Raw genomic sequence first — 12,864 nt, forward strand, 5'->3', positions numbered from 1 at the left:
CCCCCCTCTCCTCCCGGTGGCGCTCCTGACAGTGACATGCTCTGCCGGTTGGGGCTGCGCCCGGGGCGGCCGGGCTGGGAGGGCTTGGGATGGAGGCGGCCGGGCCGCGGAGCAGGGACGCGCAGGGGCGAGCGGCGAGTCAGCCTGGCAGCCGAGCAGAGAAGAGCCCGCCGGAGAGGTGCGCTTCTTGAGCGGAAGGCAGGGAAAGCCGTCGGCGCCCTCCTCCAGGAAGCCCTCCAGGCGCCGCGTGGCGAGGTCTGAGGGTGGCGGCCGGCCGGTGGTCACTCCCCGAGGGAGGGGGCGGCCAGCTGGTGGTCACTTTCCAGGGGAGGGGTCCTTCCAGGAGAGGGGCCGCCAGCAGGCCGGTCTCTCGCGGGCATGAGGGTCCGCGCGGGGATGCAGCGCCGCCCGGCTGTCCGCGCGGGAGGCCTAAAGCAGGGATGAGCGCTGGGAGGACGAGCGGATGCGAGGCGTGGCCTGCGAAGGGCTCCAGGGAGGTGACGCTTGGGCTAAAACCTGAGTGACATCCAGGTGTGAGCCGCACAAGTTCTGGGAGCGAGCGCGCGGGGAAGAGGAAACCGCAGCAAAGGCCCCGAGGGCAGGAACGAGCCCTTGGGGTCCAGGGCAGCGAGGACTGCGGAGCGGAGGGGCTTGGGGAAGCTGTCCACGAGCAGAGCCGCAGAGTCCAGGAAGGACTTGGGGTGTCCTGGAGGTTTGAGAGGGGAGTGACGTCATTTAATTATATTACAAATTACTACTTTACATTTTAAAGGAATCCTTCTGGCTGCTTTGTAGGGAGTAGGGGTTGCAGGAAGCAGGGAAGCCAGTTGGGAATCTTTTGTCACAATCGAGGAGGGAGAGGCGGTGTGGACCGCAGTGGTGGCAGGGGTGGCGGGAGAAGGGTTTGTACTGAGAATAAACCGGGCAGTTGCTGATGCGTCCTCCGAGTCGGGGAGAGGTAGGGTTAAGAAGGATGCCCCGAGGCTGCTGGCCTGAGCACCTGGCAGAGTGGGGGTGAAGACCGGGGAGGGGGGGCACTCCAGCCCACAGAGCTGTTCCAGCCTGCTGGGACCTTCCCTTGGGCGGGGGAAATGCATCTTTGTTTGTTTGTTTGTGAGTCTTCACCCTCAACCCAGGAATTTGTTAAATACTTTCTGGGTAGGAGGGGTAATCCTCTCTACCTGAGTATGAGGAACGGGTGTGTGTCTTTAAAATGCGGGTCCAGGCCTAAATCTGCCATGTCTTTCATTAGGTCTCATTTGCTTGGAACTGAGAAAAGGGAGCTGGGAAAATGTACCGAGTGGAGAAGAGATTCGTGATGCCTTTTTCTTTTTGGTTATGAACCTAATAAAGTTTAGCTTTCCCGTGCAATATTGATAGCACTTTAAAGAAGTAACAAATAATGGGGCAGAGAAATCTCTGAAGTGTTCTGAAATTCAAGCTTTGAATTAACTCAGCCAAGCAGGAGATTGAAGAGCTGTGGTCACTAGTGGTTTGAGTCATTTTGGAATACTTACCATTGGAAGTGAGAGCAGAGTTAGGGGCACATGCAGATTTAAGACTCAACAGGACCCAGGGATTCCTAATACCCGGGTGGCCAAGGATGGCTGCTCAGACTTCCCAAGCCCCAAAGCCTTGTGCTTGGGCATCTTAGAGACAAGATGCTGCATTAAAACACTCCATGGGGGGGACTTCCCTGGTGGTCCAGTGGTTAAGAGTCCTCACTTCCATTGCAGGGGCCATGGGTTTGATCCCTGGTCGGGGAACTAAGATCCCACATGCTGCAAGGCGCGGCCAAAAAAAAAAACACTCCGTGGGTTAAAGAACCTGTGTTTTAACAGCCACCATTGGTAATTGTGTTTGAATTTTCATGTGGATTGGTTTAAATGCTATTGCTGATTTTAAAGTCAGGTAAAATAATTAATGGTATCTGGCAGGATTGCCTACTATTACATATTCCTGAAAGTTTTTGGTACTGGTAAAAAGATATGCGGATAAGTTTCACTTAGGGATCTTTCAGGGGCTGTGCGCTTTCTGTGACATTTGTCACCTTATAAATCAAGCCCCTACTCTGCGCCGGCCGTTGTGCTCAGTGTTGGCGACAGAGCTGGGAGGAAAACGGGAGCTTGTGGAGCTGCTGTTCTGTTACTTTCTGTTGAGATAGAGAATAAACAAGGAGCAAGTCTAGTGTGTTAGATGATGGGGTGCCTTGGAGAAACGGGGTGCCAGGGGGCACAGCCCTGGGGAGGAGGGCATGGGTGGCTGCAATTTTATTTAGAGCCCAGTTTGCCTCACAAGAAGGTCAAGTTGGAGCAAAGACCTAAAAAGTAAGGTGGGGGTGTCATTGTGGTCATTCTAGGCAAAGAAAACGGAAAGTGCAAAGGGAGGAGAAGCCTGCACATGCCCCCCACCCCGCAGAGGAGACTGCATCTCAGGGGAGGCAGAGGGGAGAGAGGGGGGAGCAGTGGGCGCCTAGATCACCCGAGCCTCACGCCATCGCAGGCACTGCAGGGAAATAAAGGAAGACTACTGGTGAAGTGGTGAAGTTGAAAAACCAGGGAAAAAGCCCTGAGGAATGTGCCGCTCCCTGGGACTGCAAGGTTCCCCTGCTTCCCTCAGGAGGAAGGTTGGAGTCAGGTAGGTAGCCCAGGCCCAGCGGACCACCCCTCCTACCAATTGGTGGAAAAAAGTTTTGAAAGTCCAAAGGGACAATTTCCTAACAGTGATAAAGGAAACTAGCAAATACTATTGATAGATGGTTGGAAAACATGTATACATTTTCCATAAGTAATGAAGATGTGGAAATTTCTGAGCTTGTAGAATCCGGCACATGTAAATGCAGAGAAGCACCCCGACCTTGAATTATTTGCTCCTGTTGCTACGATAGACAGGGTGCAGCTGCGTTTCCAGATCTCACCTTCTTTTCCCTAATAGGCACGTCTTTATTTTCTCTCCAGCAGGAAAGTGTATATGGACTATAATGCAACCACCCCCCTGGAGCCGGAAGTCATCCAGGCCATGACTGAAGCCATGCAGGAAGCCTGGGGAAATCCCAGCAGCCCTTACGCGGCAGGTAATTCTAGAAGACACACGCAGATCAGAGACGTGGGGGGCAGAGGTGCTCTTAGAGAAATTAGAGAATCCCACATGGGATGACTCGGTTTTGAATAGATTTTCTGTTAACTGCAAATCTTTAGCTGTAATTTTGGGTAGTTTTTTCCTGAGAAGTCCAAATTTGAGCCTTGTTGATACCATAATCTTTCATCTTTAACATACTCTCCTGTCTTCCTTTCCCAGATGAAAAAGCTGTCTTATTAAGAATTGTTTGTAGTGACAGTACCTATTAGAACCCTGTCACGTATCTGTCTCAGTCGACTGTTACAAAATTTGCAAAATAGATCTTTTACAACATCAGGATCACATAGAATCCTGGTCTTTTTTTAAAAATAAAAATTACTTTCAAATTCTTCAATTATAAATATTCTCATATGTTTCTCGTTTATTCTTGTTTTAATGTAGAGCATTAAATTGGAGGTCTTGGAAAAGAATTTGCTTCAAATCAGGAGTCACATGGCAGAGTCACGTTGTGTCTTTCAGACAGTGAGCTGAAGCTGTGTCTTCTTATTTAATGCTTTATCAGGGATAATGAAGATAAACTATCTTAACTGTGGATCACTGATGAACTAAAGTAACTTTCAGACTACTGCCACGCCCTGGGATTTAGCAATACCTGTGTACAAATTTATAGACTTTTGTGGGTTTTCATGTCGGTTTGCTTATTCAAAGCTTCACAGCTTGATAACTAAAAGCTTTTGCAAAATCAGATACTAGTCATTCATTAACTTTGTTGTTGGTTTATCTTATACATGTATTCTGGCTAATCTTCTGGACGTTGCCTTGTAGCTAATCTTTCCTCTAGTGAAACTGAAGTTTCTGACGCATAAAACTGGAGAATCCAGAGAACAGTCAAGTGCTAATAAAAAGCATTTATCATGAAGAAATTTAGGAATAACCCTCAGGGAGAAATAACCCTTCTAGACCTGATGACGCCTGTCTGTCTGTGGATTGCATGTTGCCTTGACAGCCTTTGTTTCCACAAATTAAGAACCATAACTAAAAATGCATTGCAGTAATTCTCTGTTGACACTCAGGTAGAAATGGAAAAGAAAAAAAAAAAGGAAAGAAAGAAAAAACCACCTGTATGATAGAATGGTTTAATTATTTTCACAATATTATGATTTAATAATGATAATAATCCCTTGGGGGGTAATCTGTTTTAAGGCCAACATTAAGGCGGTATGGGCAGAGTGTAGAAACCCGAGATGTTTTTTACTACCTCGCTTATAGCCTCAGTGTCCATCAGTCACGGATGGATCACATAAGTGGGCAGAGGCCCTGGCGTGAGTTCTGGTCGCCCTTAAAGCAATGGTGTGGACTGTATTGACGACCTAGGAGGAGAGTTGCAGCATTTGGCCCAAGTGGAAAATGCACGTTATAAATGTGCAGTGTGATTGATTCCCCTGCCCACCACCCAAGAAAAAATTACGTAGAGCAAGTATGGCAGATGTATAGTTTTGCTGTGAGAAACTCCCAAATACCTGTAGATTAAACAGCTTGAAATTTATTTCTCTCACGGTCCAGGGCCCACGTGGCTGCTCAGCCACTACCAGAGATGCAGCTCCTTCTATCTTAGAGCTTCTTCCATCTTTAACGTGCACCTGCCCCTTGGGGTCAAGATGGCTCCTGCAGTTCAAGCCATCATGTAAGCAGTCCGGCCTGTGGGACGGAGAGAAAGAGGAGAAAGGGCTGCCTGAGTCCTTCAGAGACACTTCTGGAAGTTGCAAGTACCACTCTGGCCTGTAGCCCATTGCCAGAGGTTGGTCCCGTGGCCACGCGTTGGCATTTCGGTTGCAGTGGAAGTTGGGAAATGGGCTCTAAATTCTTAACTCATCTAAGACTTTCTTCATTTAAATGTGGCCTTAATTAAGATGTGTTCCAGCTGAAAATGCCTCCGTGGTAGGGAGGCAGAGTGGCAGCAAGGGCAGCCCCGACGCAGATGGGACGCGCACCAGGTGCTCCCACCGCAGTTATCTTGGAGTAGCGGGATGGCAGGAGGTTTTGAGTATTTTCTTTTTGTATCATGGTATTTAATTCTTCTACAATCAGCATGCCTAGTGTAATGAGAAGAAAACTTTACTAAAGCCAAGCTTTTGTCTCTTCAGAACTCTTTCTTAGCTGACACGGCAGTACACACGCCGTGCTATGACGTTCCCCGGCTCACCCCCCAGCGCTGGTGGGTGCCTCTGGCTGTGGAAATGCAGGGAGGGTGTCACTGTGTGTACAGTGAGTTAGGTTGACGGTGCTCTCGCATGCACCCACTTTTCTTATTAGTGAGAACCTGCATGGTGGGTGGGGATCGGGGCTCAGGTTCACAGCTGAGGGCGTCCGCTCTCAGAGTGGGCCAGCGGCCTGCAGCATCTCGGGCTGGTCCCCAGATGGAACCCAGCTCTCCTAGCCCTGGGTTCTGGGGTTTTCCCACCATCACCCCTCCTGCTGCTGTCAGGGATTCCCTAGGGCCTTTTCCCCAGGTGTCTGGGGCTCACCTTCAAGGGCTTCAGTCCCCCCCCCCGCCCCGTGAGTCGTCCACTCAGCTTGCCTGGAGGGCGCTTACTCTGTGCCTGGTGGGTGGGGCAGCCAACAGACAAAGGTCCTGCTCTTGTGAGGGGCAGCAGGCAGGGCAGTTACAGATGCAGGTGTGTGAGGTGGACAGAGCCCTGTGGGGAGCAGTGAAGCCGATGAAGGGCACACAGTCTGGGGGAGGGGCCCCGCTTCACGGAGGATGACCCTGCTCTCGGATGACGTACGTTTGCAGACATGAGGAGGGGACACCTGGGGAGGCACTGCAGGCAGAGGGCTGTGGGTGACAGCAGGGGGTTCGGGGGTCCCAGGGGTTTGGGGGCAGTGCCACGCTGGGCTGTGGAGGCCACTGTGAGGTGAGGGCTGGCTCTCGTGGGCCTGGGGTGGAGTGCGTCTGGAGGGCCTGAGCAGAGGGGTGACATAACTGAGGTCACTCGTGGGACCCCAAAGAGCCTCTGCTTATGCATGCTTTGTCTGTAGATATTTGCCATATCAGAGCTTAACACTAAAACACTTTAAATAGATACGTAGCTATTCATTAAAGGTAACAATAATAAATCCATTACATGTTAACTTTTTTTTATGAAAAAGAAACTATCTTTTCCAAAGCAGAACAAATTTAGTGAGAAGAATGGCACTGTTGTACATGTTTGAAAATCTTCAAGGTCTGGATAAATAGAAGATGTTTGGGTCCCATACCTGGCTCTGTCTCCAGTCCATTGCAATATTCACATCACGTAGCCTCTGGAGGGCTTCCTTATATACCTGTGAGAAAATGGGTGTAAAAAAGGCAAATGATGTCTCAGTATTATTATGAAAATAGTTTTGACTTTGTGGACCCCCAGAGTTCCCCAGACCACACTTTGAACACAGGTGATTTAACCAATATTGGGTGAGTACCTACTGTGTGCCGAGCATTGTTCCCGGTGAGGGGAAAGCACAGAGCACAAAGAATTGTTGGGTTTTCAAGGCATTACTTTGGCCACTTTGTGGAGAATGGACCACAGTGGGGTCCGTGGAGTTGGGGTCATGCCAGGGGAATATCCCAGCAGTGGCCTTGACTCAGCTGGTGGCTGGGGCAGGGGGGTGTGGGGTTGGATTCTGGATATTTTTGACGGCACATCCTACAGGATTTGATAATGGGTTGGGTGATGGGGTAGGAGAAAGACAGGGGCTTTCACCCTGGTCCCCTGGAAGGACTGAGATGCTGTTTACTTACTGAGAAAGGAAAGGCTGGGAGCCTTTGAGAAAGGAGCCAGTTTGAGGGGAGGGAGGCAGGCATTCAGCTTTGTTTGTTTGTTTTTGTTTTTAAATTTATTATTTATTTATTTTTGGCTGCGTTGGGTCTTCATTGCTGCACACGGACTTTCTCTAGTTGCGGCGCGCGGGCTTTCTCTAGTTGCGGCGAGCGGGGGCTGCTCTTCGTTGCAGTGCGCGGGCTTCTCATTGCGGTGGTTTCTCTTGTTGCAGAGCACGGGCTCTAGGCGTGCACGCTTCAGTAGTTGTGGCTCGCGGGCTCTAGAGCGCAGGCTCAGTAGTTGTGGCGCACGGGCTTAGTTGCTCAGCAGCGTGTGGGATCTTCCCGGACCAGGGCTTGAACCCGTGTCTCCTGCCTTGGCAGGCAAATTCTTAACCACTGCACCACCAGGGACGCCCCCGGACATCCAGCTTTGAATGTGTGTAGTTTCAGATGCCTGTTGGACATCCAGGTAGGGTGAGTGGCGTCCAGAACAAGGTCTGGGTTGGCATTTTGGGCGTATGTTGATGTACAAGTTGTGGACATCACCTTCTTTTTTCTTGGGTAAACACCGTTTACCCTAAACACCTAGGAGCAGAACGGCAGGGTCAGATGGGAGGTGTAAGTTTGACTTCCTAAGGAACTGCTGTGCTATCTCCAAAGTGCTTGTACCAGTTTCTGTTTCCACTGATGTGAATGAGAGTTTCGTTTTCTCCACATCCTCCTGACCACTTGGACTGGCCAGTCTCTTCATTTTAGCCGTTCCAATAGGTACATCAGGGTGGTGAGGTAGCCCCCCGAATCCTTGTGTAGAAGGGTCTCCAAGACTTATCGATAAGTGGAAAGGGAAGTTTTTGCAAACCAGTTTGTAAATTATGAAACCCATTTTTGAAAAGGAAAAAGAAAACCCTGTGAAATGCTTATATGAAGGTCTACAGGCTCTGGGGGCTACACGCCACATGGGCCACCCGATTGTCCTGGGAAGGGCAGTGGGGCATGGGCAGGGGACCTGCTGCTGTGGGATCAGCCCAGCATCCCCTCAGAGGGGGCTTCTTAGCAGAATCCTGGAAGAAGAGTGGGCCGTGAGCTGGTGGACGGGCTTTGAGTGGCACTCAGGAGGAGCCAACAGTGGATCAGGCCGGGGTCCTGCCAAACTGACTGACATTTACTGCAGTCTTTTAAAGTATCACTGGTTGAAAGGACTGGGTTTCCTAGACACCCCAGACCTTCATTGCTTGTAATTAGAACCTACGCAATAGTCTTAAGGAGCGTGTGGATTACTTTGTATATTTATTTTTACCACATCTTTTTACATTTCTGTTTTTACGTATGTTTCATTATTTATTTGTTTATTTTAGTGGTACCTGCTCAGAAAAGTTTTTTTGTAAATAGGACTGAATAGTCAAAAAAGTTTGGAGTCTACTGGTCTACAGACTCAAAATGGCTATCAAAATTTTCAGAATTCCCACCCCAGAGCCTTTCTTTCTCTGCCGCATGAAGTTTGGTTCCTGTTTTCCTGCTCTCCAGTGAAACTGGGAGTAGCTGGGCTCCTAGCAGCTGTTTGAAAGCAAACGTGTCCCTGAGGCGGTGACCTTTCTCATTCCCTAGGGGACTGGCAGTATGACATTGGGCTTTGTGTCGAGGAGTCACAAGTTCTATTTTTGCTTATTTTTGTTGTTTTGCAGCGTGATCTTAAGCAAATTATTCCATCCTTTCATTCTCCTGTCTTGACGGATGGGAAGCAAGGCAGATGGCCACAGCTTCCCCTCTCCCGTAGCATCCGGTAAGAAGAAAACCATGTCTCAGGGAATTTTAGGGTTCCCAGGCATCCTCCCATATTTGTTTCTGGCTCTTATAAGTTACTGAAATCTCAGTAGTTTTCACTGATTTGCTGACATCTTACAGCTGCCCCTTCGCCGAGTGATTTCTGGTTGTAGCTCACGTCAGTGGAGCACGTTTTGTCTTAGAACTGCCCACTCAGATCTCTCACTCCTTCATGTCTGGTTGTTCTTTTAAACATGTGTTGATTGGACTTGGTGAAGCAAAGTTAATGAATTTCCACTTTGGTCCCTCAAGGTAGGAAGGCCAAGGAGATTATCAACGCAGCTCGGGAAAACCTTGCCAAGATGATGGGTGGGAGGCCTCAAGATATGATCTTCACTTCCGGGGGCACAGAGGTAAACAGTCTCAACAGTCTCGTGTTCTTTTAGCTGTAAGTTATTTTTTTAAAAAAGTAGAAGGTGACTGCCTCTTGGTATTATTGTTTTTTAAAGAAAGAGTAATGCTTTGTCCTTGATATAATTAGCCAACATTTATCCTATAAGTGAATTCCAGGGGGCTGATAGGATATTTGTTACATAACGTATAAATTAATTTGCTTTGCATTGCTATTTCAATAAACAGAGTTTCCCCTTCATTTTGGCCTGTAATCATTCCTTTGAATCCCACTAAGTTGCTTACCTTGTTAAGAGTGTGAGGTTTCCGGTCAGAATGGCCATCATCAAAACATCTACAAATAATAAATGCAGAGAGGGTGTGGAGAAGAGAGGACCCTTCTACATTGTTGGTAGGAATGTAAATTGGTGCAGCCACTATGGAGAACAGTATGGAGGTTCCTTAAAAAACTAAAAATAGAACTGCCGTATGACCCAGCAATCCCACTCCTGGGCATACATCTGGAAAAGACAAAAACTCTAATTCGAAAAGATACGTGCACCCCAATGTTGATAGCAGCACTATTTGCAATAACCAAGACATGGGAACAACCTGAATGTCCATGGACAGATGAATGGATCAAGATGTGGTACATATATATATACACAATGGAGTATTACTCAGCCATAAACAAAGAATGAAACAATGCCATTTGCAGCAACATGGATGGACCTAGAGATTGTCATACTGAGTGAAGTAAGTCAGACAGAAAGACAAATATAATGTGATATTGCTTATATGTGGAACCTTAAAAAAATGATATAAATGAACTTATTTACAAAACAAATAGACTCAGACACAGCAAACAAACTAAGGGTTTTCAAAGGGGAAACGGGGGAGAGATAAATTAGGAATTTGGGATTAACAGATACACACTACTTTATATAAAATAGACAACCAACAAGGACCTACTGTATAGCACAGGGAACTATGTTCAGTATCCGGTAATAATCTGTAATGGAAGAGAATCTGAAAAAGAACATATATATAATGGAATCACTTTGCTGTGCACCTGAAACTAACACAACATTGTAAATCAACTCTACTTCAATTAAAAAAAAAAAAGAGTTTGAGGTTTGACCCGATTTCAAAGGTACTTATTTTTAAATGGATAGAAGATACTCAGTGACAATGTGATGAAGTCAAGGTCTCTACTCAGTAATTCTCACCATCTCATTTTCTTATTGGAGAAGAAGGTCATCCACAGGTGATGTGACCACATAAAGAACCAAGAGAATCTGCAGCTAGATTATTAGAGTTAGTAAGTAAATTCAGCAGTTATTAGATAAAAAATCAATTGTATTTTTATGTACCAGCAACAAACAGGTATTTACCAGAGCACCAAAAAATATCAAATACTTAGGAAATAAATCTAGTAAAAAAGCTTTTGTAAGACACCCGCACACACACGTTGGGAAAGGAATAGAAACATTACCGAGAGCCGTCAAAGAAGTTCTAAATAAATGCAGCGTATACCATGTTCACAGATGGGAAGACGCAGTATGATAAATATGTCAGCTCTTTCCAGATTGATCTGTAGATTCAAAGCAACTTCAGTCAAAATGCTGACTCTTTTCTGATGGAATCTCGCAAACTAATTTATATGGAAATACACAATGCCAAGAATAGCCAAATCTTCTTCAAGATTAAGAACACCGTGAATTGTTCTACCAATTAAGGCAGGCGGTCTTAGGGCAGGAGAGACACGAGGCCCGACACAGGGCCATACCTGGATGGGTCCTTGTCACGTGACAAGGCCTGGCCTTTGTGATGTTGAAGAGATGGATTTCTTAGATAGAATACAGAAAACTTTAATCATAAAAGAAAAGGTCGATAAATTCTACCACCACCACCACCACTAAACAATTTGTAGTTCATCAGAAAACCCTGAAGGAAATCAGAAGACCAGCCTGACAGTGGGCGAAGATGGTAGAAAAATGGGCGAGAAAAGTGAATATGCACCTCACAGAGAAACCCGTGTGGTTTCTACGTGGGAGAAGGTACTCAGCCTCATTAAGTGATCAGAATACAAGGGTAAACAACAACATGGGCTGCCTCTGCCCACCCATCAGGATGGTAACAATTAAGAAGTCCAACGACAAGAAGTGTTGACAAAGGACGCACAGCAGCGAGCACGCACGGTGCTGGCAGGAGTGTAGGCTGGTGGGTTCTGGAAGGTGGGTGGGCATCACCTCGTGAAGTCGAGGCCACGCCACCCCATCAGCCAGCAGCTCCTCTCAGGTACGTACCATAGAAGAAGGGGGCACGTGGGCAGCAGGGGCAGGCAGGAGAGACTGGCGACAACGCAGATGTCCCTGCAAATAGCATGGACCGATATTCACACCTCTGATGCAGTCCCGGGCGGAAGGGTACCACACAGTCCCCTGCAGCAGCAGCGCGGAGGGATCGTGGGTGTGGAGCGGCGGGCGTCAGCCAGAGGCTATGCTGAGCCGGGCCCGGGCCGAGCCAAGCTGGCCAGAGGGGAGGGGAGCTGCCGCCAGGCCCCTGGGCACCGACCACCCCCCCAGGACCAGACTCCTGGTGCCCCGCAAGGGGCCGCCCCTGCTGCCCTGTGGGCCGTCCTGGTCTTGCCTGGGGCCAGGTGCTGAGGGGCCTGGTGGCCTGGGGGCACGTGGTACGTTTTTAGTTGCGACTGACCGGTTCCGACAGAGGCTGCTGTGCTCCCAGTGCCACCTGGGCGCTCAGCGTGGAGTCCTGTGCCCTTTGGTACCTGCAGGTGGAGGCGGCCCATGGGAGGGGCCCAGGCACCTTCGTCGCGTTCACGGTGGGTTGGCTCAGCTTTGACCTGAGGTGTGCGGCCCCCGAAGGCCCTCCTTTCCGGACCAGGAGTCGCTGTGTTTTCTGCGAGGGGGTGACCTGGGGCTTTAAAGGGCCATCCACCTTCAGAGGGACACATCCAGCCTTCCGTCCTGGCCGTCTCCTCCCCTTCATCTGGTTTGCTGCGTCTCAGACCTGGGTGAGCCCTGCCGTCGGCCGCCTGGTCCTCCGTCAGGGCCACCTGTTGGGCTCTCAGTGCCTTTCAAGTCCTCTGAGCACCGGCTGACCGTGTGTGGGTTCCTCAGCGCCCGACAAGCAGCAGCTACCGCCTTCCCGCTGGGCGGCGCCTTCAGACACACGGATAGGTTGGATCTTCATTTGAGAAAAAAATTAATTCAGTCCAGTTCCATCCATTTGAAGGTCAAAAAGAGGCAAAATTAGCAAAATCACTTAGGGATCCTTACCTAGGGAGGAAAAGCATAAAGAAAAGCAAGGAAATGATTACCATGCGAATCAGCGTGGAGGTAGCTGGCATGGGGGTGGGGCAGTGATTGAGGGCGGGTGCGAGGTGGTCCCTGGTGTGGGTCCTGTTTTCGTCTTGACCCAGGTCACGGTTACTCAGGGCTTCACTGTCATACTTTCTCATGAAACTTACATTTCTGTTTTATACACTTTTCTGTGTGTATGTTGTATTTAGCAGTAAGAGAAAAGGTCCTTAAAAACAAAAATCTCCCACCTATCCCCTCAGTTATCCACTTCCTCTCCCTACAGGAGACCAGTATTGTTAGTTTCTGTCGAGTCCTGCAGAGATAGCCTTTGCCTTAAAAACAGATTAAGTGTGTAGATTTATATATTCTTTTCTCCTTCCCTTTCTACCTCTTCAAGGGTTTGGGGGATGTATAAGCAAATGTGTATGTTTCTCGCTCTTTTTATACAAATGGTATGATGCTGCATATAATGCCCGCTACCTGTTTTCATTTAACAGGTGCTTTGAGATC

General features: G+C 48.5%; 1 protein-coding gene across 12 annotated transcripts in view; it reads left to right on the top strand.

Moving 5' to 3' along the window:
- Positions 1–13: 13 nt before the first annotated feature.
- Positions 14–12,864, top strand: part of SCLY (selenocysteine lyase) — a 29,841-nt gene continuing 16,990 nt past the window's right edge. For 3 of the 12 annotated variants that reach the window (XM_004262548.3, XM_033424299.2, XM_033424328.2), the window contains exons 1-3: positions 14–178; positions 2,958–3,073; positions 8,951–9,051. In XM_004262548.3, the coding sequence (XP_004262596.2) occupies positions 90–178; positions 2,958–3,073; positions 8,951–9,051 (306 nt within the window). In that variant the 5' untranslated portion in view covers positions 14–89. Of the gene's footprint in view, positions 256–2,502; positions 2,638–2,957; positions 3,074–4,641; positions 4,763–5,955; positions 8,658–8,950; positions 9,052–12,864 lie in introns of those variants that run through there. The other 9 variants (XM_033424292.2, XM_033424289.2, XM_049712403.1 and 6 more) reach the window with 9 other exon arrangements.

Source organism: Orcinus orca, chromosome 7 (genome assembly GCF_937001465.1).
Source record: "Orcinus orca chromosome 7, mOrcOrc1.1, whole genome shotgun sequence".
NCBI lineage: Eukaryota > Metazoa > Chordata > Mammalia > Artiodactyla > Delphinidae > Orcinus > Orcinus orca.